Here is a 25306-nt window from a genome sequence, read left to right on the forward strand (position 1 = left end):
TGGGCTGAAAATCATCCAAAACAAAACAGGAATCAGCAACTGAGACCAATCGGTTAAACCAACAGAGTGCTCATTTGGTCATTCACACACTCAATTATCTACATCCCATTTAAATGCACTTCAAAAGGATGAGAGCTTCGGAAGGAGGAGGGAAGGAAATGCGATAGGGTCTATATTTGGCTCTGTGTTCTCCAAACAAGGCATGATTGGCTTTTCATTTTTGTAAAAGGATGTTTCCTCCAGCTAGCGGCCGGGCAGGAGAGATCCGTGCCAGATCCTTTCCTCCTCCTGCTTCAGTCGTTACAAAATTTGTGTGTGACAAGCTTTGCCCTCAAATAGCTCATGCAGCCCCACAGCCCCTTAATTCTGCCGTTAACAACCTTGATTTCTTTTGTAGCTGAAATACTATAAACAATCTGCCCAGTGTCATGTTAGTAAGGAAAAGTATCCGGTTCCTTCTCTCTGCTGTGTCAGCCTTATGGGAACAGAACAATAAAAAGCAGTAACAATTTATTTCCATCTGTAGATACTCAGTAAGGAGGAGGCAAGTAATGGATTTCTCAAGTGGCTGAACTGAAGTGAGAGAGGCAAAACTGCCTTAATCCAACCAACATCTGAATCACTGCTGTGACTTCTGGCAAATTATAACACACAGGTTGCATTTTGATTTGAGGCAAATTGCTTTGATCCATCCCCCAAAAGATTTTCTGTTTTCATTTCAAGATTGGTTGTAATTGGATCAGATTTTCAATCTAGGTGAATTATCTCAGCATTTCCATGGCCTAATATTTCACTTTGGAGTTGAAGTGAAACATTTCTACACTTTTGGATTTTTTTCTCTAACATCATTAGCCAAAAAAACCTTTGTCGAGTGTGGCAAAATTTGCACGTGTTCCCTCAAAAAGCCCCTTTCCACCCCATTCACTGCAAATTTAAACATTTTGTTCAGATTTCCTTAAAATATACTTACAGAACATGTTTGCTAAGTTACCGATTTCTGGTGCATTCATTTGTAGTAAAAGCCTCACCAACACTCCCTCCAGTTGCCCTTATTAAAATCACATGTTGGACAATAAAAAATACCTAGAAACTTTCAAAGGGGAAGAGTTTCCAGCACATGGTTTTAGGCAGCCCTCCGCAGTGCTGTTGCTTCTTGCAGAGCCTGCCCAGCTCCTGAGATGACCGATGTACAGCTACAAACATCACTGGCTTCATGCTCCCCTGGTGCAAGAGAAGCAGTGACAAAACTCGTACTAACCACATCTGTCTCGGGGACCCTGCAGCCCTTGCATGGCAGCAGAGATGGCCCCCAGCCCTCATCCTGGCTGCGGGAAATGTCTGAAAGACAAATCCTCCACTCACCTCGATGCAAAGTGCAACATGTCCTTGATTCACTTGACCCCTTCTCATCCCAAGCCTGGTAGGAACAACATGGCCAGGAGCCCCATGACTCTGCAGGAAACATTATTTAGGGGAGCAGCCCGTGCCCGTGCTACCACCATGGCCTTAGCATCCTCTTCCACCCGTGCTCTCCCTGGAGAGCAGGACTTGGCTCCCAGCGGGCTCCGTCGCCCATCGCCCACACGGCATCGCAAGCGGAAGCGAGGCGGGCACGACCCGCCGCCCATCACTCAGTCGCTCCAGGAGAAGTTTCCTCTCCGAGATCCAACTGCTGATGGAGGTGCCTTTGTTTTTCCTCAGCCCTGGCTGATGTCAACGCTTGGCATTTTCTCGACGCTCTTTCCCTCCCCACCTCCTGTCCCCTGGTGGAAGATGATAAAAATGCCCCTGTCCATTTGAGGCCACCAGGTTTCAGCACTCAGGGCACACCTCAACTGGGGGCCTCTCCGCGAAGCCTGAGGCTTTGGAGCAGGACTCCAAGAACTTGGAAAAGGACGATGAGCTGAAGACGCTGCCAGCACAAGCACTGGTTACGTGGGGTCAGGCCATTATGCAACGGCACAGAGGATAACCATTCTGCCAAGTCTCAGGCAACCTGGAGCTCATTACACATTACCCAGGGCCTGGCCAAATTCAATAAGCCTGCTCACAAGATTAAGGTTAAGCAAACCCTGGCACTAAGATAGGCCTGACCATGGAGTTAAACAATAAAAAAATTGGAAAAACACCTTAAGAAACAGCTCCCTGAAGACTGCCACATATTTCTCGCTGCTTGTGATTAGACATTTTAATTACCAAGGTGGATGCTGAAGGCTTGAAGCGGCGAGGCTTTGTGTGACTCAACAAGTTAGTCCCTGACATGCCCACTTGGAAAGCCACAGAGAGGCACTCGCTGAGATTTGCTTTGCATGGAACAGCTGGAAACGTTTGCCTGGCAGCACATTGCCCAGGTCCCAGCATTTTCAGGATCCTGTGTCATGTATAGGATGTGGAAAGCTAAGGAATAATTATCCCTTCCCTCGTCTTCTTCCATCTCTAAAACCTTTTGGTAAAAGCTGCAAAATCCAGTCGTTCCATTCAGTTACCAAGAAGATGCACAGGGTTCGTGAAGCCAGATCTCGGCAGGAGACTGGATGTACCCCAGACCAGCATGCAAGGACCAGAAACCAGGCTCACAGCTTAGTGCGAAAGCTGCAGTCCTCACCTGAGCACAGACCTTCACTGCAAGACAAAGCTTCGTTCCATCTTCCTAGTGACCTACTCGTATTTTTCCACCAATCTTTTTGCTGATGGCAATGTTAGAGCCCCGGAGGCAGGAGATGTTAACCTCCCAACGACCAAGCCAAGCCCTGTCAGGTTGGGAACGTTCAGGAGCTGTGCTCTCTTTGATGACTAAACCAAATTAATTTCTATGTGAGTCTGTGCAAGTGTGCTCTAGAGCACAAAAAGACCGAATTTCTGTCTTCAAAACCGCCCCCATAAACGCTAATTCTTCCACTGTTCGTGGAAGATGTTTGTCCTTGGAAGATCTGTTAGTTGCCAGGCATAAACTCACTAAAAAGCACTTGCAAGTCATAGCCAATAACACAAGAACAACATCTTCATTCACCAAGGGAAAATCAAGCGTGATTCTTCAGTGAAACAACATTTTGGCACCAAACCACCATTAACAGGTTTTTCAACATCTCCAAGTTCAATCCCAGATACATGGGATTAGCTTTACATATAGAAACTGGATGTGAAGAGAAAGATGAAAAGCCATGAATGTTGTCCAAATCCCCTGGCACTTCCATCCTTGCATTCTCCCACGCTATGTTATACTTAAATGCAATTTGTCTGAGGCAGCAAGCACAGGATCCTCCGTTGTGATCGCTCCGAGTGCTTCCCTGACACATGCTGTGCACCAACACAGCAGCTTGACTTTCCTGGCTCTTGACTTTCTCGGCTCTGTCATGACAGCACACGTTGACACGTGCAATGGAGGACAAGACAGTCCCAGCTCGCCCCAGTCACGGTTGAACAATACGAGGCAGCGCACCCAAGGAAGGCCATTTAAGATGAGGCACGTCTCCAGCAATCTGTCAGCATCAAAAAGTCATGAAGAGGGCACTGGGGTCGTGCAGAACACTAATTACCTTTTCCAGTAGCATCACAAAAATCAAAGTCACGCAGTCCCAATCTCCCCCCCTTCACATCCCTCTGCACGCACACTTGATTTCCTATGTTTGGTCTTTTTAAACTATGTTCACAATCATATATAAAACTGTCTTCTGAGACTGGGGCCCTTCTGCACCCGCTACTTTGCGGCCACTTTGCTTGCTGCTTTCTCTCTTCTGAGGCTCTCCCACCTCCCATGCATGCAGGCAGCACACAAAATGACACGTTAGCAGAAACCACATAATCTTTTTTTTCTCAGAAAAGTCAACCACTTCCACCTACATTCCCATCGTGCTGCCAACCTGATACAAAGAAACCAGAGAGGAAGATGTACAAGAAAAATGCTGAAAGAGTGGGAAGGAAAAAAGCAAGAGGAGGCAGAGCCGCAGATGGATAGAGGAGACCCTGGTGTTTCTCCCTGCACCCGGTTCACTGTAGCAATATAAAAGGCAGAGCTGAGCTGCCAGGTCCACAGAATAAACACTGTCTTTGCCAATAAAGTTCAAGAATCGAAAATGTTTTAATATTTTTTCAGGACATCTCCTGCTTCACCCTTGGAAATACATGATTTGGCTGGCAGACTGGGAAGAAACAGAAGGGAAAGAACAAAGCCACACGGAGGCCAAGCTGGAGGTGGATGGAACGGGCTGAAAAGAGATTAAATCTCTGTATGACCCCATCTGCTGCCAGGTCCTGGTGTGCTGATCTACCCCAAATTCACCAAACTCTCTTAATGACAGGCTGCACAAGCTGCTTCCTGTCACCTGCTCCGGGGTCTCGGATTTAGGCTGGATTTATGTAACTCACACCGTGGCATCCTGCTGCCAGGAGCACGGACACCCGGAGCAGCATGCAGGACTGAGGGGCAGCAACACAGCTCTCTAGCTGGAGCTGGTGCACGTTCAGTCCGGCCACAGGAGGAGAGCAGAAACATGAGGCTTTTTGGTAGCAGTCCCCCCAGATTTGCCCTCCATATGTCAAAAATGAAATCATGCCTTCGGTTCAGCTCACAGACTGCAGGGCAATGTCCTACCTGCTGACAGCTCCCATAGCGTCAGCATTTCAGCATAGAATGGCATAAGAGAGAGGAATGCCTGCACATCAGTGATTATGCAGTAAAAAAAAATGCAGCTATTATGCAACTAAAATGATCGCAAATGGCCACACAAATACATTGGCAGATCCGTGCAAAGAGACCATAAAATGACTGCTCAAACCATGAGAGCATTTGACAGAAATGCGAGAAACAGGGAGCTGGAGATGTCCCAGGATCTACCAGACCTCCAGGACAAGGCTAACCTTGCTGGCTCCAGCCATGGGGCACGTGCTGCTTGGAAGGCTAAGCATCTTCTTTCCCTAGAGAAAAAAAAATGGAAAGAGGAGAACAGAACGGGACTGCATTTCTTCTGTAATTTCACCCCTAAGTTCCAATTTAACACATTTACTATCCAAATTGTTTCCTTAGCCCTGTGGATTGCTGCTGCTATGAGAAGTCCAGCTCGCTGCCAGCGGGCACATAACAAAATCCCCGTTCAAAGCAAGCGGATCCCACATCGCAGAGATCCCAAGCGCAGGAAGCAGCTTCCCTGCTCCAGCGCGGTGCCAGCTGAAAATTAAGAGCTCGGTGCCATCCCTGGCCTCTCCCAGGGCCTTGCTGGCCAAGCCACGAGGCATCTTCAGACCACAAACGGTTCAAAAATACAAAGTAAATAAATAAAAAGCCAAGGAGCAGGAGGGAACCAGGCAGGCAGGGGTGGTTACTATCAGTTTTTCTTCAGTTTTATGCACCGGGACACATAGCATACTTAAGTTTCCAATTGAGCAGAGTTGCAAGTAGTAAAAAAAAAAAAAAAAAAAAAAAAAAAAAAAAGGAAGAAAGAAAAAAAGAGTTTTTACTGGAAAAAAAAAAGAAAAAAAAATTGGCAAGAGGGAAGGTAAGAAGGACAGGGACCTTTTTAAAAAAAAAAAGAAGGAAAGGAGCCTCCTCGTCCAAGGCTTTTTCTGCCCCCATAATGAGCCGGGCAAACCCCAAATGAGAGATTATATAAAGCCTGTCATTGGCAGAGCGCAAGCCACAGCGAAAACAACCCCGGGGCCCTGAGAAACGGCAACTCGGCTCCCTTATCTCGCGCTGGAAAAGAATGCGGGCCCGGAGATTAATGACGTGTTTACTCGAAAGGAAACGCCGCCCTTCTGCAGCCGCGAGTGTTTGTTCCTTCCAAGGCCCCGCTTCCCGAGCCGCCGCCGCGCTCCCAATCCTCCCATTCGGGGCAAGGCACGGCGCGGCTTCCTGCCGATCGCGCCACGCGCGCGAGGCCCCAAGCGCGAGGCCCCGCAAATGGCCCCACAGGGTGTACAAGATGGTAGGGGGTCACCTCCCTCCTCAGGAGGGGGACACGGTGTCCACCATGGAGGTGATTCACTCGGCAGAGCCACCAAACGCACCGGCGGTGCCAGGCCCGGCCCGCCGTTCAGGAAGAGCAGGCTCGGACACACCTGAGACGCCCTCAGGAGAGGCGTGCGGCACCGAGGCCGCCTGCACTGGAAGTTGGGATTTTTAAACTATTTTTCTTCAAAAAAAAAAAAAGCAAAAGCTAGACGTTTTCCACAGGTAAAAAGTCTAAAAGTTTGGCTAGCAGGGAAAAAAAAAGAGGAGTTTCCTGTAGAGGGTGTTAAGAAAGGCGTCTCAAAGTCCACTTGATCCTTTATATTATTTAATATTACTCAACCTTGTCATCGTGCATAAAACACCTTTATTACTATATATTTTATTTCCACATGATATCAGCTATCTGGCTTTTGCAGCAGCACTCTGACCAGCCAGTGGAAATTGCTTGACTCACTACACTGAGCTTGCTTAGTACCTGTCCCTTGCTTCACCCTTTTTCTAGGAAAATATTTTGCATAAATGGGATATTATTATGAATTGTGGAGTGGTATTTCTTGGAAGACATGCCCAGTGTCCCCTGTCTTGGGACATTCTACAGAACTTTGTCGGTGAAGAATCCCAGCTTTAAGAAATCAGAATTTCAGCCAAGGCACAGCAACTGAAGGAAAATCAACAGCATTTGAGCCACAGAGACGATGGCAAATATCCTTTGGACCAGTTAGAGCAATTTTGTTTTTAGCTGCACACTGTTCCCTGTATGGTTTGGGACAAAGTCCAATGCAGGTCAATTGAATCTACAACTTACAAAAGACAACAGTTCATCAAAATGTGATATAACCAACCCTGTCTTGCCATCGTCTAGAGGCTTCTGTAGTCACATTCGTGACTACAGTATCCCACTCTTATCAGTTAGGGATATGTTATCCAGATGATAATGGTATTTAAAGTGACAGCTTAGTCAATTAATGGATTTCTTCATTTCTTTCATTTTCTTTCATTTCATCGCCATTTCTGTGGCCAAAATAATGGTTTGGTTTTATTTTTAGGTGGTTTTCGTTAGTCTTGGTACAACACATGCATAACTGTAACTCTGGGTTCAGAAGCGAAAATCATACTGTTTCATTTTGAAAAGGTGAAGATGACAGTTTCACTTCAACAAATTTTCCTTTTTTAATACTCTGTATTTCACTCTAAATCAGAGAATACATTTAAACTACCAAAACTGCCTTTTTTTTCCCCCCAACGATATCACATTCCCCTAAAATAGGATAAAAAAAAAAAAAGGAACCATCACACCATCTTCTAGGTCAGTGAAAATACGGAAAGGCTACAATTTCTTATCACTAACCAAAAGAGGCCAAAAATAGTTAACGCAAGACAGCAGAGAACATGATGAGCTGTAGACAAGAACCGATGTCCCAAGCAAGTTTTCTCTTCAGGCAAAGACATGAATGTAAATTAGGAGTGAAATGATTGAAGAAAGAATCACACATTCGGAAATTATCTTCAAAAGTTGAATTCCTTAATAAGGAAGCTGATATAGGAGATGGCTGATTTGTGACTGGGATTAAACATTGAGGGAGTGAAATAACAGGAGGTAAAATATCTCCATCATTTGAAAACAATAAATAGAGGCACCAAAAAAAAATGCAATCAAATAAAGCTGTCCAGTTTAAACACTGCAATGGGGAGAGATGCAGAGATTATGGCATGATATATGCCACAGTCTTGTTAGGCTTCTAGCATTACAAAGGCTGGTCCTAAAACAGAGGGGCTACACAGGAGGTTTTATCAAGGGAACAAGAGAGGAAGGAGTTTATAGGAAGAACGAGTTAAAATGACCTCCAAGCACGAAATTCCCTCCTAAACACCATGTGGCCACTCTGACAGCATAAGATAAAATGGGAAGACTGAAGGAAGTGTAATAAGTCTTCAAAAGTGAAAAGGTTCAACACAGAGAGGAAGAAATATAGAAGCTGTGCCCAAGTCCCCTAGCAATAGCAGCAGAAGTAGCAGATTTTTGCAGCTGGGAGGATTTTGTCCAGGATGGTGGTGCCTGGAACAGGCTCCCCAGGGAGCTCCTTAGGGTCAGACACGTGCATCAGGAGGGGCATCAGGGTAGGGACAGGGCAAACAACCTCCTGGATTACTTTGCAGCCCTCTTTTCAGCCAGCTTGCCTAGGAAATGAGGCATTCGCACCTTGGCAGTCAACTCTTCTTAACAAATTTTGAATCTCGGACAGTTTGGGCCAAATTTGGGAGGAACCACCAAAAATGTTACTCGTTTCATGAAAATCGCCAGCTGCGTGACAGACGATCCCAAAGTCACTTTCTCCTGCAGGGAAAGGCTTCAGCGTGACCTCCTCCATCCCGGGAAGCAGCAACCTGCTCCTCAGGGATACCCAATGCTCCGAGCAGCCTCAGGGCAGCCAGCGGGTGCAAAGCAGAGCGATGGCCCCAGGGCACCTGCTCTGCTCCCCGTTTCCTTGCCTGCTTTGTGGAAGAGGCTGCAAGGGTTGAGGCTTGGTACAGAAAACCCTCAGTGCCAGCAGGTCAGGAGGGCATGGAGACATTCTCCCAGGTCGGTCCTGGCCTCATTAAAAGCAGCCAATAAAGCAATAAAACGATAAGCAGGGAAAGCCGGTGCGGCAGCCGGCAGGCGAGACGGCCGCTTCGCACTGCTGCTGCGTAACAAAGTCCTGCTGCTGGGTCCACGGGATGAGGAGGGAGGAACCTACCTGGAACGGGAGGGTCAGAGCATAAAGGAATAGGCAACAAAAAGTTACGGGCCAATCTCTTTTTTTTTTTTCCCTTTTCTTTCTTTTTTAAACAAACTGCTTTAAATACCTACTTCAGAGAGACTGGAGAGACCGGTGTAGCTTTCCTGTCTGTATCCAAACAAGGCCCCTAACAATGTTATCACTTTTCAAAACACATCTGTACCACAGTCCCTAACCCAGACAATTGGCAGGTAACCAGTTAATAAATTTCTTCGCCAGACTGTTGAATAGGCTGGCCTGAGCTCAAAACTGATGTCACCTCCATTCAATGCGCTATAATTGGAAAAACCTGGGGAAACCAATCGCGTGCTTTTTAATAAATAAAGGGCGCATTAGCAGCCTCCTGCTTTTATTCAGCACCGTTGTCTACCTTGTTCAGTAGCAAAGTGGGATTTTCTGCCGCCGTGCGCTTGGTGCTTTCTGCTCGGGATCTGGTGCCAATTTCCAGATGTGCTTCAAGCCAGGAAGCCGGCAATCAGGCTGGAGAAAGCCGGCGGGATTAGCTGCAGATCATCTTCTGACACACACATCCTTCCTGTACCCTCTCCTGTAAAACCGGGGCACACCCCTCCTGCCCAAAAATAAAATTAAACGACCTGGGCCAAGCAAAAGCCTCCAATTATGCTGCCCTCATTTTCATATGAAATATATACACATGCAATTTTACTTAATAAAGTCAATGCACCCGAGCCCTCGAGACCCCATGTTAAGGCTCTTTACAACGCAGAGCATTATACAGGCAATCATCTGAGCAGTGGCAGGTTGCCTCTCTGCTGAAGCAGCCCCATGTGAAGCTGCTCTCCCCTCACACAGTCCATTAGCAGCAGTAATGACAACCGAGCACCGGCTACAACATCATTATTTATCTCCAAGGGCATTTCAGGCATTTAAGAGGCTGCTGTCGGGTCACTTTTGCTTATAGGGTGATTCCTTTCATCTCAACACAAAACCCAACCATGTTGCCACCCGCCTTCTCCCCAAATAACCTCCCGTTCAGCGCATACTCCCACGGCCGCCCTGTTTGAACAGGGTACCTGGAAGCCACTGCCCAAACAGGAAAGCAGGCGCCTAATTGAAGGGAGTATTTGGGAGTCACCCTACACAAAAATTAGCAGAGATACGCTAGGAAAATAAAAGCGTGGGCATTAACAGCAGTCTTATCTTCATTTTCCATGACTCTCATGCTCTGGACGTGAAGAGGCCAAAAAGCTTCACATATTGTTCTGAGGAGCTGCACACATATAGCATTCGCCCTCCTACATTCACTGCTTCCCTCCAAATAAACAAGGCTGATAATAAAACACAGACCTGCAGAGCCACAGCGCAAAGGTACACAGGCCAAAAGAAAACAGCGGTGCCGTTTTGCCTGAAAACTGCTACTCAGTAACAGGCAAGCGCCAGGTCTTGGTTAGGTGTCTAGAAGCAGAGCGCTGTCCAAGACAGGAGGATAATGCTGATCTTTCTCTTCTCCACGATAGCAGTGGGATAACACGGGTCTTTCCCTTCTCCGTGACAGCAGGTCTCCCCATCACGAGAATGGACCTGCTTGACAGCAGCAGGGACAGGGACGGCTCCAGGGCTGCAGGACAGACTGAATTTTAAGGTGAGGGGCTAGAGATGGCTGCAAGGTGCCAGCGTTTTTGACCACACCAACTCACTTAGGAGACCTCACCTTGGGATGCACGACCCATCACCAGGGGAAGCACTAGCCAGGTCCACAAGAAGATTTAGGGTGAATCCCCGAACTGCAGCCGGCAGCTGAACCCTGGGGCACATAAAGCGCATCCGAGAGCTCCCCAGGAGCCCGGCCTTCTGCTTCGGGATGAGGTGCCCACGCCGAGGCTGTGCCAGTGTGCGCCACAGGTCTCCTTATAACTCTCTACCACTTCTTAGGCTTCCCTGTTCCTCCCTGACCCCAAACTGCTCTGTCTTGCCATGGATGGCAGCACTTGGATGAGCAACCACGAGCTCAGAGCGTTCCTGGTCTGCAAAGGTCCCGATCTTGCTCCAGCCATGCAGGAAGCACTCGGGCTGCGGGTCCCGTCGCTCTCACCGGGTGCAAGGCAGGCTATCCAAGCTGCTTCGCCTCTACAGACGGATGCAGAGAGCGTCCCCCAGATCCTGGTCCGGCTGAGAAAGCCTGGAGGGCCCTCGGAGGAGGAGGAAGCCCCAGCAAGAGGGAGAGAAAGGAAAAGCGAAGCAGGAAGCCGTGCCGAGAAGCCCCCCTTTTGTGTAAATATGGGCTGACTTCAGGCTAAAAATAAAGGCAAACCACAGGAAGGGAGTGAGTGTTTGGACAATATCCGACCGTGTGTGTGTCTGGGTGTGAGTTTAGCAAAACGGGCAGAAGAGCACGGGGACTCCACCCAATATAACCACACAAAGACATTAGTTTAAGACCTTCAAGATGGACAGGCATTCTTGAAGTTTATTTGAATCCAAATAAATGCTACTTGGCGGGTATGTAGTTCTTTGGTATTTGCACAGCACTTGGGAACTATAAATGAGGGAAAATACTGCCACAGTAGCCGTAAGAAAAGGGAAGGAGGATTGCACTAGGCCCATTTTACAGGTTAAGAAGCTGAGACCTGAGCTTAAAACTCCATAAACCTGCCACAAGACAAGCAAGCAGCCAAGGCAAGATGTTCACTGAGGTCTTTCCAGCTCACAGCCCTCATCCTCAAAAATTAGCCCTCTCATGTCTGCCCTGGGTACCTGAGTCACCGGTGCAATAACGTCCTGCAAGAGCAGCAGAGATGCGAGGATGCAGGAGGCCGCTCACAAGCTCCGCGAGGGGAAGGACCCTGTCTCAAAGAACTCCTTGAGCGTGTGTTTTTTTTGCCTGATGCCAAGGGTGATTAATTCCCCTACCGACCGCCCGTGGCCCCCCAGCAGCAGGGTCTCAGTTATCTTTTCTAACACCGGATCCAGGCGCCTGGCATCCTGCAGTTCTCATCAGCCCATCAGAGATGGTGCGAGGGCGCTGGGAGCGGGTGCCCCCTGCGCAGCAGGAAGCCAAAAGGCTCCTGCTCAGGAGCACAACCGCGCCGGGCACGCAGGAAGCGCGCGGGAAGAGCGCGGAGGGCGCTCGGGGCTCGCTCGGGGCACGCTCGCCCTCGGTGCCAACGCACCACGCAGAGGCCTCCGCGGGAAACGCAGCGCCGGCGTGTGTGTTTCCAGCGTAGGAAACAGCTTCGCTCGCACAGAGGCTGCTGGAAAAGCAGGGAAACTTGACAAACCTTCGCCCTGGGGCTGCGGATCCAAGCACGCAGCCAAGGCCGCCCTGGGCGTGAGGGGCTCGGGCCCTGCTGCAGCCAGCCTGGAGCTTCTCCGTGCCCTCAAACCCTCTTCTCCTTGGCCAGCCCTGGCGAGGCGGCGGGATGGATAATGCTCAACCATCTCATTTCCTTCACTTTCTCTATTTTCTGTCAGAAGAAAATGACCCGGTGCTCAGCGGTGGAGGAAATCAAAGAGTATTTTGACCTCAACTTGGGCACGTTTCCTGCTGACTCTTGTATTCCTCTAATTCTCCCCTCCTGCTCCCATGTTCACTTTCCTCCCATCATCTCTCATCCTGAGCATTCATTTTCCCTCCACCAGCGCAAAGGTCTCTAGGTCTACATTAAAGAGCTCCTCTGAGCAATGCTGAAATGCAACCCCCCGCTGCTTCCTTTAGAAAACAACTTCCTATGAAATGCAGCTGTTTGGAGCAGGTCGGTTGCTGTCTCTGCAAAACATGCCAACCACATTTTCCACGCTGAGCACAACCGTACTCGCTTTTGTTCTCACTTGCGAGCGTCTGCGGAGAATTTTGTGTTTCATTTGGGGTATTTCTTACCTGTCGGGTATAAAATATATGTGACTTTTTTCCAGAGCAGCCTTTCCACCAAACCTGGGAAAGGCTCGTTCCGAGAGGTGAGGAGCATACGGTAGTGTGGAAATACAGCCACACCATCTGTGCTACAAATGCTTGTAATGTGATTCACCTCCCGTCCCCTGATTCAGCAGCTGAGTTTTGACTGTACTGCACAAATCAGAACCGAAGATCTTTCCTTCAAAGCCACTTTATCAGTCTCTTGCAACCCCTTTAAGGTGTTTCTGGACACAGGGGAAACCAAGAAAAAGGTGACACCTTCTGTTTACTTAGCTAATTGCACTTTGTTATTACTGAAAGTGCCGCTGTGGCATTTGGGAACTCCCTCCGCTGCATCTTGCAACGTGTTTCCCTGCCAAACCCTCTCCGGGATGAGGAGATGGCAAGGGGCAGAGGGAGGGGAAGGTCTCCAGGTGAACGTGGGGCTGCAGCGGGGAGCGCTGGCCCGACGCCTGCCCCAGCCTGGAGCCGCAGCTGCAATCAGAGCACAGCTCTGAACAGCAGAAAGCTACAAATAGCAACCACACAGGCAGGCAGCTCTCCACGGCCAGGAAACCTTTAAGCACACTACAAGTGTTATAAAGACATGCATGTAGAGATAGATGACGAGGTTAAATACCAACATTGATGGGGTATCTCCAGTCATGCTCTGGAAATACTCTTCGCAAAATTAGGGCTCTCCTTTGTAGACTTGGTACTTCAGTACAGAAGCCACATCTGGAAGTTTTGAACTCTAGCCCTGTCCAGATGTGGAATTTCACAAAGCAGCACCCTAGGAGAAAACCCCAGAGGATTAACACCCGTCAAAGCCAGCTCCACGTGCCAACAGGGAAGGTGCATTGAGCGTTACCTGGATCGAGGTGCGTAAAGGACCCGATGACAAAGTCCAGCGTAGAGACAGCCAGCAGGAAGAGCAGCAGGAGCTGGAGGCGGATGATCCACTTCACGCCCGCCAGGTTGATGCCCAGCAGGCCCAGCAGGACAGCCAGGGAGATTCCTCTCACCGCCCAGATGTTGCTGAGCCCCACGACGTCCGCGATGGACTCGGCGAAGCCAGTGATGTACATGGCACCTGCAACGCACTGAAGGACATGGGGCAGTGAGTGCCCCGCAAACCAGCCACCCACGAGCAGAGGGGAATGACAAAATCTATGTTCCTACCTTGGCTGCTGGGGACTAAACCTTCCCAGTGCAATAAAAAACACTGGGTGGGCAATGTGGGGAAGGCTGGGTATGAACGGCCTGGCTAAAGAGAGAAGGCTGCGCTCTAGGGCTAGCAACCCCCTGGCTTTAAAACTTACCCTGAAAGAGTGTTCCAAGGGAAACCACCCTGGCTCATCTGAGGAAGAGGAGTCAACCTCTGCTCTGTTCCTTTGATTCCTCTGAAGCATGGGGTCCTAGTCAAACACCTGCCTGCAGAATGACGGCACGCTCCCCCTGCATCGCCTCCCAGGGCTTATTCTTAGCTCCATGTTTAGTTTGGATGCAAAGCTGGGTGTTTTGCTGGCTCCTTGCCCCGTTACTGAAGAGCATCTGCCCTTCGGAGGGGAGCGCATTGTGCAACTCGCGTCCCCGGAGCTCTCGGCAGAGCTGTTTATTTTGCTTGGTGCAGAGCGGGACACGCGTTCCTCTCCGCAAGGCTGCAAGCCTGCCGGGAAGGGCATGGAAAAGCCTGCACCTGTTCAGGCTTCAAACAGGGCTGCGGCAGCCTAAATACCAGGGCATTTTTCCCCAGAGGTTGCCGTGTTTCAGCTCAGCCCGGGAAACGAAGTCAGGGTATCCGCAGACCCCGGGAAGGGCAGGGCGGCGAGCGGGCAGCGACCCCGGAGGGCTGCGCGGCAGGTCCCGCTCCCCCTCTAGCGGCTGGAGGAGCCGGGGCCCGCGGGCGAGCAAGGGCCGTCGGATGCGGGAGCTGCTCCCCGTCGGATGCGGGAGCTGCTTCGGCAGCATCCGCAGCCATTCCGCAAGGAGACGCGGCGGGAGAAGGGAGCTGCGCTGCGCGGGATTGCTCTGCTTTTGTAGCAAGGTCTCCAACGTGTCACTTCTTGCTGGAAGGACGTGCTGCTCTCTGCTCCCTCCACACCATGAATGTCCTTGAAGGTCCATGCCCCTTCCGTAAAACGTGCTCAGGAGGTCAAAGGATTCGGGCGCCTACAAGGGCACTGCCACGCTCTGCGCAGCAGCAGCAGCACTCGCCTCGCAGAGGCACTGTGCAAGGGGCTGCTTTGTAATTGTTTGAACTACTGCTCTTGAAATCAGAACCGAATTTCCAGGCTGAATATTTGTAGAAATTGGTCTCCTAAGAGCTCTCTCCTAAGTGCTGCCTCTCCCCGTGCTTTCAGAACAACGCGATTTTAGGGCTGGACCCCCAGAAAACCTTTCCTTGCACAGACAGTTCTTCCCACGACCCACTTCGAGAAGGAGACTGCAGACAAGAGCATCAAGCTCCAGGCTGGTGTTTCAACCCATGGTGGCCAAGTGTTGCTCTTGGTGGGAATCAGTATTTCTACGTGTGGTGCTGCCACAGGGCAAGTGGATGAGGCCTCTCCTCTGCAGCATCACATGAAGGAAGCACAACCACCCAGAACACCTGCACAGAGAAACTAACTGTTTTTCAGGAGGATTTGGTCACGTGAGTGCCAGCCGGTCCCTCCGTTAGCATCGAGGCAGTGAGCAATCCCTCATCACACAAGGCTTCAACAACCATGGGGCTATTTATTCCCTTCTTTCCTCAATCACAGCAGGGTTTCACCTGCTTCTGCCTGGACTCAACTGGCTTCTGGCTAAGTGCTCTGTATCCAGCTTGTAGCAAGAGAGCACTTGATACCTGGTACGAAGCACATGGGGAGAAGTTCTCTCCTAAACACAGCCAAAAGGGAAACGTATCAGCTCTTGGGAGCAGGCTAAGCACTTCTAGGTGAGCTGGCAATTTCCCACCCCGCAGCCACCCAAAGTACACTGAATTCCTAGGTAAGAACTTGGGCTGCTGCAGCCCAGTATGACCCTCCGGACAGGCTGCAACCTCACTGCTTTCCCAGACAGGATCCTATCGGAGAGCTAGAGTGGAAAATATTACAGGAAGGATTCTCATGTGTGGCCCTTCTCCATATCTTGGCTTGGGACTGCATTCAATTTGTATTTTATGGACACTTGCTTTTAATCTGAAGGGAAAGGAGAAGAGGGGATTATTTTGGGTTTGTCTGTTCTTAAGGGCTTTCAGAGATTGCTGCAAGCCAGCCATTTAAAAACAAACCTCAATAAAAATTCTTCCCCGCTCACCACATTTTATACTCTTCACAATATCTTTGCGGGGGGAGAGGAGGCTTAAGTCACTACAGATTTAAGAGATTACTTTCCATTCTTCATGTTTACTACACGCGTGTTTCAGTGCTTCCCCGCTGCAGCTCCTTGGGGCCCTGCAGCAAACTCAGAGCTGTAGCTATCCCGAGAGGTCAGTTCTAGCCCGTGCCCAGCTCTTCCAGGCGAGCTCCGCGTCCGCTCTTCCAGTTCCCAAGGAGCAGCAGCTGAGGAGCGTCTGGCCCAAGCACTTTTCCACCTCTCTAAGAGCAGGCTGAGCACGGCAGCACTGGGGCACCTGCCCACCGCCGCTCTGTGTGTTTGCTTGTGCGCGTCACACAAGCACCTTTCCCTCCTCAGTGACATTCCTCGGGATAACTCGGGCTCAGAAAGCACAACTTGCACAGCGGGCTTGCTCAGGCACCCAATTCCCCCTCCCTTTTGGCCCCTGCAATGTGGCATATTGCCATGCACAACCAACTCCTACTAGGAGGCACCAAGCTGCAGGTGCCTCGGTGCTCTCCCATGCCATCCATCACCTGGAGCAGCATTTCCTGGAGCAGGAAAGCACCAGACTGAGATGCCTATTGTGGTGATTCTTAAGATTTAAACATTTTTTCTTCTTTTTCTATTGTTACCTGGCCGAAAATATAAAGGAGGCCAATGGTCCCTCCTACTTGACCTCCAAGGACAGTAGAAATCATGGAGTAGACTCCTCCGCTTCCGATGCTGCACCGCTCGCAGACCCCAATTCCAGATAAGACCGTTACCAGGGCAACCAAGACGACAAAGGACACCAGGAACATGCCCATTAAAATTCCAGTGTTTCCCTGTAATGGAAAAAAAAAAAAAAAAAAAAAAAAAAAAAAAAACAAGAAAAGATCAACTCCTGCAGGGAAGATTACTCAGGACAGATGAAAAACTCTACGTCTAAATACTAGTGATCGCCGAATCTGGAGTCATTGTAGAGTTAAAGGGAAAATAAAACCACACATTTTACTTTGTATAATTAACATAATTCATTGCCAAATTTGTGTTTCCAATTAAGCTGCCTGAGGAAGACCTGCTTTGTTCTATGGCTGGACAGGTTTTTACACGATAGTGTTTTTTGTCACTGGGTTCCTGCATGAATTGTTCTTTTTGTCCTCTGATTAAAAAAAAAAAAAAAATCAAGAAATTCATCCAACTGAATGATTCAGCTGCTCCATGCTCTATTTGCCTGTTAGAGTTAGAAGGAAATATAAAAGAAAATATCAAACACAAACTTTCAAAATTAAACATTTGGGGGTTGTGAGAGCTGATTTTTTTTTATAAGTTTAAGCCAACACTTCAATTTTTCAGAACATTTACCTTTAAAAGATCTAACCCTGCCCAAAAAGAAAAAAAAGAAAAAAAAAAGAAAAAAAAAAAGATAACAAAGAACAAACCCCCAAAGGAAACACTGCGTGGAAGATAAATAACACCCTCATAAACCCTTGCATGCGGTGCGTTATCTGCACACAACATGCAAAGTAGCAGGTGCTCTGGCTCTCATTTTACTCTTATATAGTTTTCTTCGGGATATTCAGCCCTGCTGGAAAAGCTTCCGGATGTGGAGCAGAGGAAGTGCCAGGGGAGGGTGTGCGGCACCCAAGGACACTCACGGCAGCACGAAGGGCAGAAGGCTCTGAGCAAAACCCTGTTGGGAAGGGCCAGCATCACCCAAACCTTCAAGGGTTCAGTTTGCCATTTATCATCAGGTTTTCTCACAGAGGAGGCTGACTGGTAGCTCCAGAAGCAGTGGAGCACCTCTCCTGCTCCCAGCACCTCCCAATCCTCTCTCACAGGTCACCATTTATTTTATTTTCCTCAAGCTGCAGCCACCTGCTCCTGCTGGCAGTAGGGTCCGGTGCAGAGCGGTTCCAGTGACACCATGGGTACTGCAGAAGTGCAGTGCCCACTGCACCAACAAGCCTGGCTTCCTTTCCACTGCCTTTACCCGTGTTACAGGCCACGTCCACATCACTCCTAGCCTTGCTCCTTCTCCTCCTGCTCCCGTCGTCCTCATTCCTGAGGTCAGGACAGCCTCAATATGGGTTTGCTTGCTATCAGCAGCAAGACGCTGCTCCTCCAGCTTTGGGGCTGGTTGGTGGCCCAGATATTTTCTTTTTTTCCTCCTCTTTTTTTGTGAGACAACAGAAACATCCAGGATGTTGCTATCATCATAAAATCCTATTTTGGTTCAGCATCCCGCTGTCTCTGACAGCAGCTTTATCTGGTCAGCAGGGAATGAAGCCAAGGTTTGTTATGGACACAGCTGCTGGCTGGCTCAGCACCACACAGTCCTCTAGAACCGGACACTCCTTTCCAGCGGGACCATTGCTCGTTTCCTTCTTGCTTATTCTTTTGCTTAAAAGAGTTAATAAACACGACACGCTTCAGTGAGAAAGGAAAAAGAAAGGAAAAAAGGAAAAGCTTGCACATGCTCACACAGCCTGGGGCTTTTCCATACGCGGGCTGAGCTACTGCCCAAGCTAGTTAATCGGCAACCCAACGGCTTCCCCAGCAGAAAGGGTTAATGGTGAAAGCAGGAGCAATGCCCGGAGGGAGGACGGCTGAGCTAACAACAATAGCGAGCACAGAGAAAGTGGGAGGAAAAAGGCCAGATTAAATCCCATACTTATTTATGCATGCATGCTGGAAGGTGTCACAACCCGGGCGAGTGGTTAGTGTAGCATTAAAACAGTTGCTTAACAGCATGGTAAGATCAGCGTCCCCCGGGACCCGCAAGCAAGCCCGGCCCTGCCCGGGAAATGAGCAGCCCGGCCGGAGCCTGCGGCAGGATCCACACGGGACACTGCCCTGCCACGTGGGCCCTGCCAGCCTCGACGCCTCCTCCCTTCCTTGCACGCCAGCTTCCAGCTGCTCTGCTTTTTTTTCCTCTTTTATTTACTTAATTTTTATTTGTGTTTGCTCCAGCAGGAACTTTAAAAGGAGATATGGAAGAAAAAGGAGCAAAAGGAAAAGAGCTAGGAAAATCACTCTGGCTCCTTCGCCAAAACAGATGGCACTTTCCCCACACAGTTTCTGCCCGCAAAGGCGAAGCGAGTGCAGTACAAGGCAAGGTGGCACTGAGCAAGCCGGTCTGCATCCCTTGGGGAATGGGGCTGGACACCAGGCTCCAGTTTGCATCCTGATACAAGCCTGGAGCAGCCCCATTTCATCTCTGCTCTGCCATGGATTCACTCTTCTCCAAGGAGCTTTCTTCAGAGTGGGCCCAAATATTCCATGTAATTCTCAGGGAATCCGCTTCCAACATACAGTGCAAATTCCTTCCCAAAGCATGAGAAAGATGTCTCCTGTGCTCATGACACAAACTTGTGCTGTGACCTGAACTTTAACCATTCCCTAAAGAAGCTTTCCCTTTCCTATGGGAATTTTTAAGGGACTGTGCAAGGTGCTGCATTAGGAAGAGCCCTATGTTGCACTGCAGTTTAGCAGACACTTTTCCAGGCTCTGACCGTCAGTGAGACACTACCCTAGATCCAAAGGTGGAAATCTTTCTGTCAGCAAGGGCAATTTCACAATTAAGGGTTCTCTCTTCAAGACAGAGGGACTCCAAGTTGAACTGACACATTTGAAATAGCTCAACTTCAGAGGAACACAGTAGAATAGATGCAATTACAGCAAAACATTTTGCCTAAAAAGCTGTATTTTGATGCAACAGTACAACACAAGAGCGTCTCTGTTTACTTGCTAGATGGGTTGGTTTCAGTTGTGACAGTTTTTGGTCTTTCTGAAGGTCGAAAGCCTTTATAAAGACCACTTTAGCCTTCTATTTTAGTGCAACACTCTGAAACGCTAAGCAGAAATACCAGGGGGCTTAACCGAGCCACTTCCCAGAATGAAAAGTGTAGAATCAAAAATGCTCCTGTGGAGATGAAAAACAGAGACAAGGAGGTGAAGAGGGAACTACAACCACCTAATTCACATGTTCAACCAGTTCAGCACTCACTCACCACAAGCCATCCGGTCCTCAAAAAGAGAACCACTCCAAAAATGTTGATCATGCACGACGTGAAGACACCATCCCACGTCCCAAAAAGCACCGGCTCCCACACGAACAACTGGATCTTCCACCAAGGCTTCGTCTGTGTTTGAGGCACCTAGAGGAAAGCAGAGCCCTTGGGTTTACCTCTCGGTCCTTAGGCAGGCTGCGGAGCGACGCTCGCGGTCGCTGCTACACGGATGCTCAGCTAATGGTGTTGCTACTTCAGGCTCGTTCACCTGCCACGGTGCTGAGCAGAAGGGGCTCCAGAGACATTCAGGGGTGGAGACACGGGCTACGGGAGGAACCAGCTGCCCAACGTACCTGCTGTGCTTCTTCGTGGAACAGATCCTGCACGTAGGCCTCGCTCCTCGTGCTGCTCAGGCCGAGCATCGTGTCCTCCCTCCGGGCCTGCGCGCAGCCGCCGCGCTAACAACGCGGCGCGGGGAGCACGAGGTCAGCTCTTCCACTCCGCCAAACCCCTGCTGCGCTGGATCCTCCGCTGTGGAGGACTCATGGCTTTATTGCACCTGCTGTGAAAGAAGAGAGGGCAGAAGGTGCTGCTGTGGCTTGCTGAGTCTGCAAAGGCTGCTCCGTGCCCAGAGGCCAAGCTGACCCACAACCACGGCGCAGGGACACAGCGATCGGCAACAGCCCCACGGCACCTTCCTGGAGGCGGCCTGAGGCAGGGACTGTGTCACCAGCCCTATTACTAGCACCTCTAAATGTGCTTTTCTTTATCTGCTCATACTCCTGGCACTTTCAGCACTAGCTCCAGAGCTTCATTACGTGCCGTCTGGGAAAAGCACGTCCTCTCACTAGCTTTAAATCTGGCTCCTGGTAATTTCATTGCATGCTGTCAGGCTCCTGTGACAGGGGAAATGCAGAGTGTTGACCTCTACTTCACCATCTGAAAGCCACTAATCATTTCACGGCCTTGATCATATTCCCCTCAGTTGCCTCCTAGAGTCCTATTTAATCTCGCCCCCCTAGACAAGCATCTGTACCTCTTCTGTACCACAGAGGTGGAATTGAAGCAGTTCAAGGTGTTCACCCCAGATTTACACACTGGATTTCTGATGCTCTCCTCTTCACCTTCTTCATTGCCACTGAGCTCCAAGCAGCTGTTTCCAACAAACTAGCCACATCTTCCCCAGTGATGCTCAGACGTCCTTCCTCGTGGTCATACCCACGCCCAGAGGCCAGTTGCCTGTCTGCAGTGACCTGACTTCAAATTCGTACCTGCCACAGGGCAGGCTCCAGAATTGGGTCAGGCTTAATTAAACACAAGGCCTGTTGCTGCAGAGTACTGCCTGGCTTTATTTCAAGGATCACTTGAAGCATCCTTGGAGAAGAGGAAATCTAGCGCAAGCATTTCTCTGCCTTGATACTGCTAGTTCCTCTCCTCTTTGGGCTTGTTCTTCCCCTGGCCCTTGGGAGCTGCTTTTATGCATCTCCTCCCAGCTGGCAGCAAACCTAACTTTCCCCAAATGATCTTGCATGGCCATCAACCAGCTGCCCAAGCCAAGGAGCCTGGCCAGAGCTCAACACAGCTGCACTGCACCTAGAAAATCAGAAGGGCTGCAGACGTGATAAGCAGAGCAGGACAACAAGGCAGGGCCCTAGGAGAGAGCAATTTATCTGGTTCCTTGGCTCTCCTGGGGCTGATTTAGCATTTTGACTGGTTGGGATCACGTGCTGACAAGAAGAACCAGTTGTGATCACACGCTGTGCTTGCAGCTGGACTTCTCACCTGAGACCAGAGGCCCAATTTAGGATAAGCAGAGCGTGGGAATCACCGACTCCTCCAGCTTCCAAGCTAAAGGCACGAGGCAGGCAAGGAAACAAGCTAAAAGGAAGGGGCAGGCAAGGAAACATGTTCTTCCTATTTCACAGGGACAGAGGTAAAAACAAACTGAGTGAAAGCTACCCAGGGTCACCCAGGTTTTCTGCATCAGGGTCCAAATCTCCAGTTCCCCAATTAGCACTTCTACCACCTGTCCTCTATTATTCTACTTTAAAATACAAAATAGTAAATAACCAACCCTGCTGCTGCTGCACTTGGTGTTTCGGGAGCAGCGGGTTCCCTGCTGACCCTGGCACAACAGACAGCACAGGAGGGTTTTCTTTGCCCTGTACACGTGGCCTGCTAAGCAGCACCGAAGCTGATAGGAGTTCATTGATTCCCTGCTGCTTGCTCCCCTCTTTTTGTGGCAAATAATCCTTTACAATAACCCAAATGGCTGCTGTTACAGGGAGATTGGGACTTCAAGCAGCGCAAAAGCAGCAGGAGCAGATGAACTCTTAAGAAATAAAGCCAATGTTTTTATGCAAATAGTCATAGTAATAAAAAAGGAAGAGAAGAAAACACATAACATGAAACAAGATTACAACTGAATAGAAATATTCTCCTAAGCTTCCCAGTGTAGTGCTTCCTTGCAAGAGATTTTCTCACTAAATGATTCACCGTGGTCACACAAACTTGTGTTTTCACAGCAGCTCCAGACGAATGTGGAAAGAAAAGCCACATCAGCCTCCTCTAAAACACACCTTGCTGCTTAACCCGCTCCCGCTCAGCGTGGTATAAAACCCCCTGCAAGTCTTGACATAAATCACCAATACACGGGTCCCTTCAATGCCACATAGCCACCGAAGCAAAGATTTCACGTAGGACGCGGCGCGAGACGCAGACACAGAAGCTGAGCAAACAGCCCAGGGCAAGCTCTGCCCTTGTGCCGCCACGGTCACTACTCACCACATGCAAATATGTGCATGCATTTTTGCAAGATCAGGGCCTAAAACTCGGAAACTCTTTGGGGCAGGAGCTTGTCCTGCACTTTATGTAGCGCACTCATAGCACAGCGCGGTCTCTGAGCTACTGCAAAACGTGTTTGGTGGTGGTTTTATCATTTGTGCAGGCATTCACAGCGCAGAAGCTTTTTGTGCTCTACAGACTAGACTGCCACTCCCCCAAAAAGCAAACAGTAATTATTTTCCTTTAATAGAAAAGAGGATCTAATACAAAACTTATTTGATATCACTTTTCCCAAAGTTTCTGCCAAAGACACTAGCCAGTCTATAAATGAAACAAAAACAGCTGTTTTACCTTCTCCATAGCATTTGGTGGTAGGAAGAGTATAAAAGCATTAAGAAAAACTCCTTGCAGTTTTAGGAAAACTGTTACCTTTCCCTGTTACTCCTTTCACTGAGAGATCTTCATATGTAATTACAGAAGTGTATTCCCACAGGTGAAATATCTGTGGCCTTTTCATCCTTTCAAGGGAATCATATCTTATTAATAGTCACACTAAAGCCAGTTTTTGGGCCAGACGTCACCGCTCGGAGCCAGGGAGAGGCTGGCTGATGTAAAGGGGAGAGGCGAGCGCCTTTCCAAACACAACTGCATGTGGTCCCACGACCTCCCAAGGCCTCTGTCCCCATCGGAGGAAGAACTTCCAAGCCTTGCTCAGCGCAGACACCCAGTGAGCTGCTGGCTCTGTGTCTTTAATAACTCCCCTGGATACCTCCCCCGGTTCCGCTTATTGAAAGCACCTGGGCCGGGGGAGCCGGAGGAAGGTGGGGATTGCGGGAGAGCGGAGCAGCTGCCATCAATGTCACGCTGCAGGCAGAGGTGTTCACACCCTGCCTAAGCCTGACGTGTTGCTCCTTGCTAGGGAGAGCCAGAACCACAGCCCCGATTCTTAAAAAAAAAAAAAAAGGAAAAGTAAAGAAAAATTAAAGAGTAAAAATGTTTTAAAAATGTAAAAAGACACACAAAAGAAAAACACAAAAAAAGAAAAAATACAAAAAAGAACAAAAATACAAAAAAAAGAAAAAAATACAAAAAAAGAAAAAACACAAAAAGAAAAAAAAACACAAAAAAGGAAAAAAGGAAAAAAAAAACAAAAAGAAAAAAAAAAGAAAAAAAAAAAAAGAAAGCAAAGAAACCCACAAACCCGCACACCCCCCGCCGCCAGCACAAAGCAGCCACCCCTACCCGGACGCGCTGCGAATGCCCCGCAGAGCCGCGCGCTGCGCGCCGGGCACCTGCCGCGCGGCCGGGCTCGGTGCGCGTGTTGGTGCTCGGGATGAGCTGCTCTTCCTCCCCGTTCCCCGGCGCCCGCGGCCCGGCCGCACTCACCTCCGCGGGGCCGCGGCCGGGGCCGGTGTCGCCGCCGGGGCCGGTGTCGCCGCCGGGGCCGGTGTCGCCGCCGGGGCCGGTGTCGCTGGCGCCGCCCCGGCCGCGCTGGCCCCGCGCCGGTGCCACGTGGGCGGCAGCGGCTCCCCCGCCGCGCGGCGCCCGAGCCCGGCCCGGCCGCGGCTGACACCGCGTAAAATGACATAAAATGACATAAAATGACATAAAATGACATAAAATGACATAAAATGACATAAAATAAAATAAAATAAAATAAAATAAAATAAAATAAAATAAAATAACACACGGGCTCAGGTGGCCTGCTCAGGTGCACTTCCTTCCAGGCGACCCACCCTGGCTCTTCCCTGCTGCACAAGCAGCCAAAACGTGATGGAGCGAGTGGCAGAAGCCAGAGTTCACAGGAGGAAGACTCTTCTCAGGGGAGGATGAAGCTGGGATGAGGAAGGCTGCAGGTTTCTCGGATACATCCCGTTTGTGGAGTGTTTCTGAAGGTCTCCTGGGTTCCCTTCGAGGCAGATGGACGGTCTTTAGAGCAGGAACAGGTTCAGCCTGATTCTCTGCTCTCGCGCTCCGGAGCGAGCAGGTTCAATGCTGCAAAATCCGTGAAGATCCGGGATCCGCTGCAGCCGGGTGCTGTGGGCACACACGCCGGCACGCACGCTCTCCACAAGAGAGAGACACTTCCTGGGGCAGTTGCCGTTTTCCTCCCCGCTGCTGAACATGCCGGGAACAGTAAGTGCAGCAGTCCAGGGAAAGGTGCTTTCAAGGAGCCCACTTAAAGCTAAATCATGCGCAGCAATATTGCAAACTGCTCAGCATGGCCTCGGCCTGCCCCTAGGGAAGTCACGGCAATTTTGGCATTTTCCTCACCCGCAAGAGAACCGACCCCCCAGCACTTACTCCTCAGAACTGCGTGTGTCTCTGATGACTACACTGATTTGTTGTCCTTGACACCCAGCTCGTCCTCACCTCGCAGTCTGCCACCCCCGGCACCATCTTATGGGAAAACCGCCATGAACCATTTCAGAGAGGTTTTTGGGTTTTTTTTTTAAAGTGTAATAAAATTCTCTCCTTATTATGCCAAGCACTTTTACAGGAGAAAAAATGGAGAAAACACAACTAAGACTAAAGATTGTCTTGCAAGAACATCACAGTCCAACTCTTGTGCCTTTTCAGGGCTAGCAAGTGCTGCAAGTTCCAGCGGACGGCAAGGATCTTTCCT

The 25306-nt window shown here is 49.6% G+C and overlaps 1 protein-coding gene across 1 annotated transcript in view; it reads right to left on the reverse strand.

The window, feature by feature from the left end:
* The window catches only part of SLC12A8 (solute carrier family 12 member 8), a 45861-nt gene extending 25543 nt beyond the window's left edge, over positions 1 to 20318 (reverse strand). The window contains exons 1-4 of the mRNA XM_010218349.2: positions 20250 to 20318; positions 19897 to 20043; positions 16537 to 16728; positions 13452 to 13683 (exon numbers count right to left, since the gene is read on the reverse strand). Coding sequence (XP_010216651.2) covers positions 13452 to 13683; positions 16537 to 16728; positions 19897 to 20043; positions 20250 to 20318 — 640 coding nt within the window. The remainder of the gene's footprint in view (positions 1 to 13451; positions 13684 to 16536; positions 16729 to 19896; positions 20044 to 20249) is intronic.
* Positions 20319 to 25306: the final 4988 nt, after the last annotated feature.

The sequence above is a fragment of the Tinamus guttatus genome, unplaced genomic scaffold (genome assembly GCF_059628265.1).
Source record: "Tinamus guttatus ecotype Peru unplaced genomic scaffold, ASM5962826v1 Tinamus_guttatus_pri_ptg000060l, whole genome shotgun sequence".
NCBI lineage: Eukaryota > Metazoa > Chordata > Aves > Tinamiformes > Tinamidae > Tinamus > Tinamus guttatus.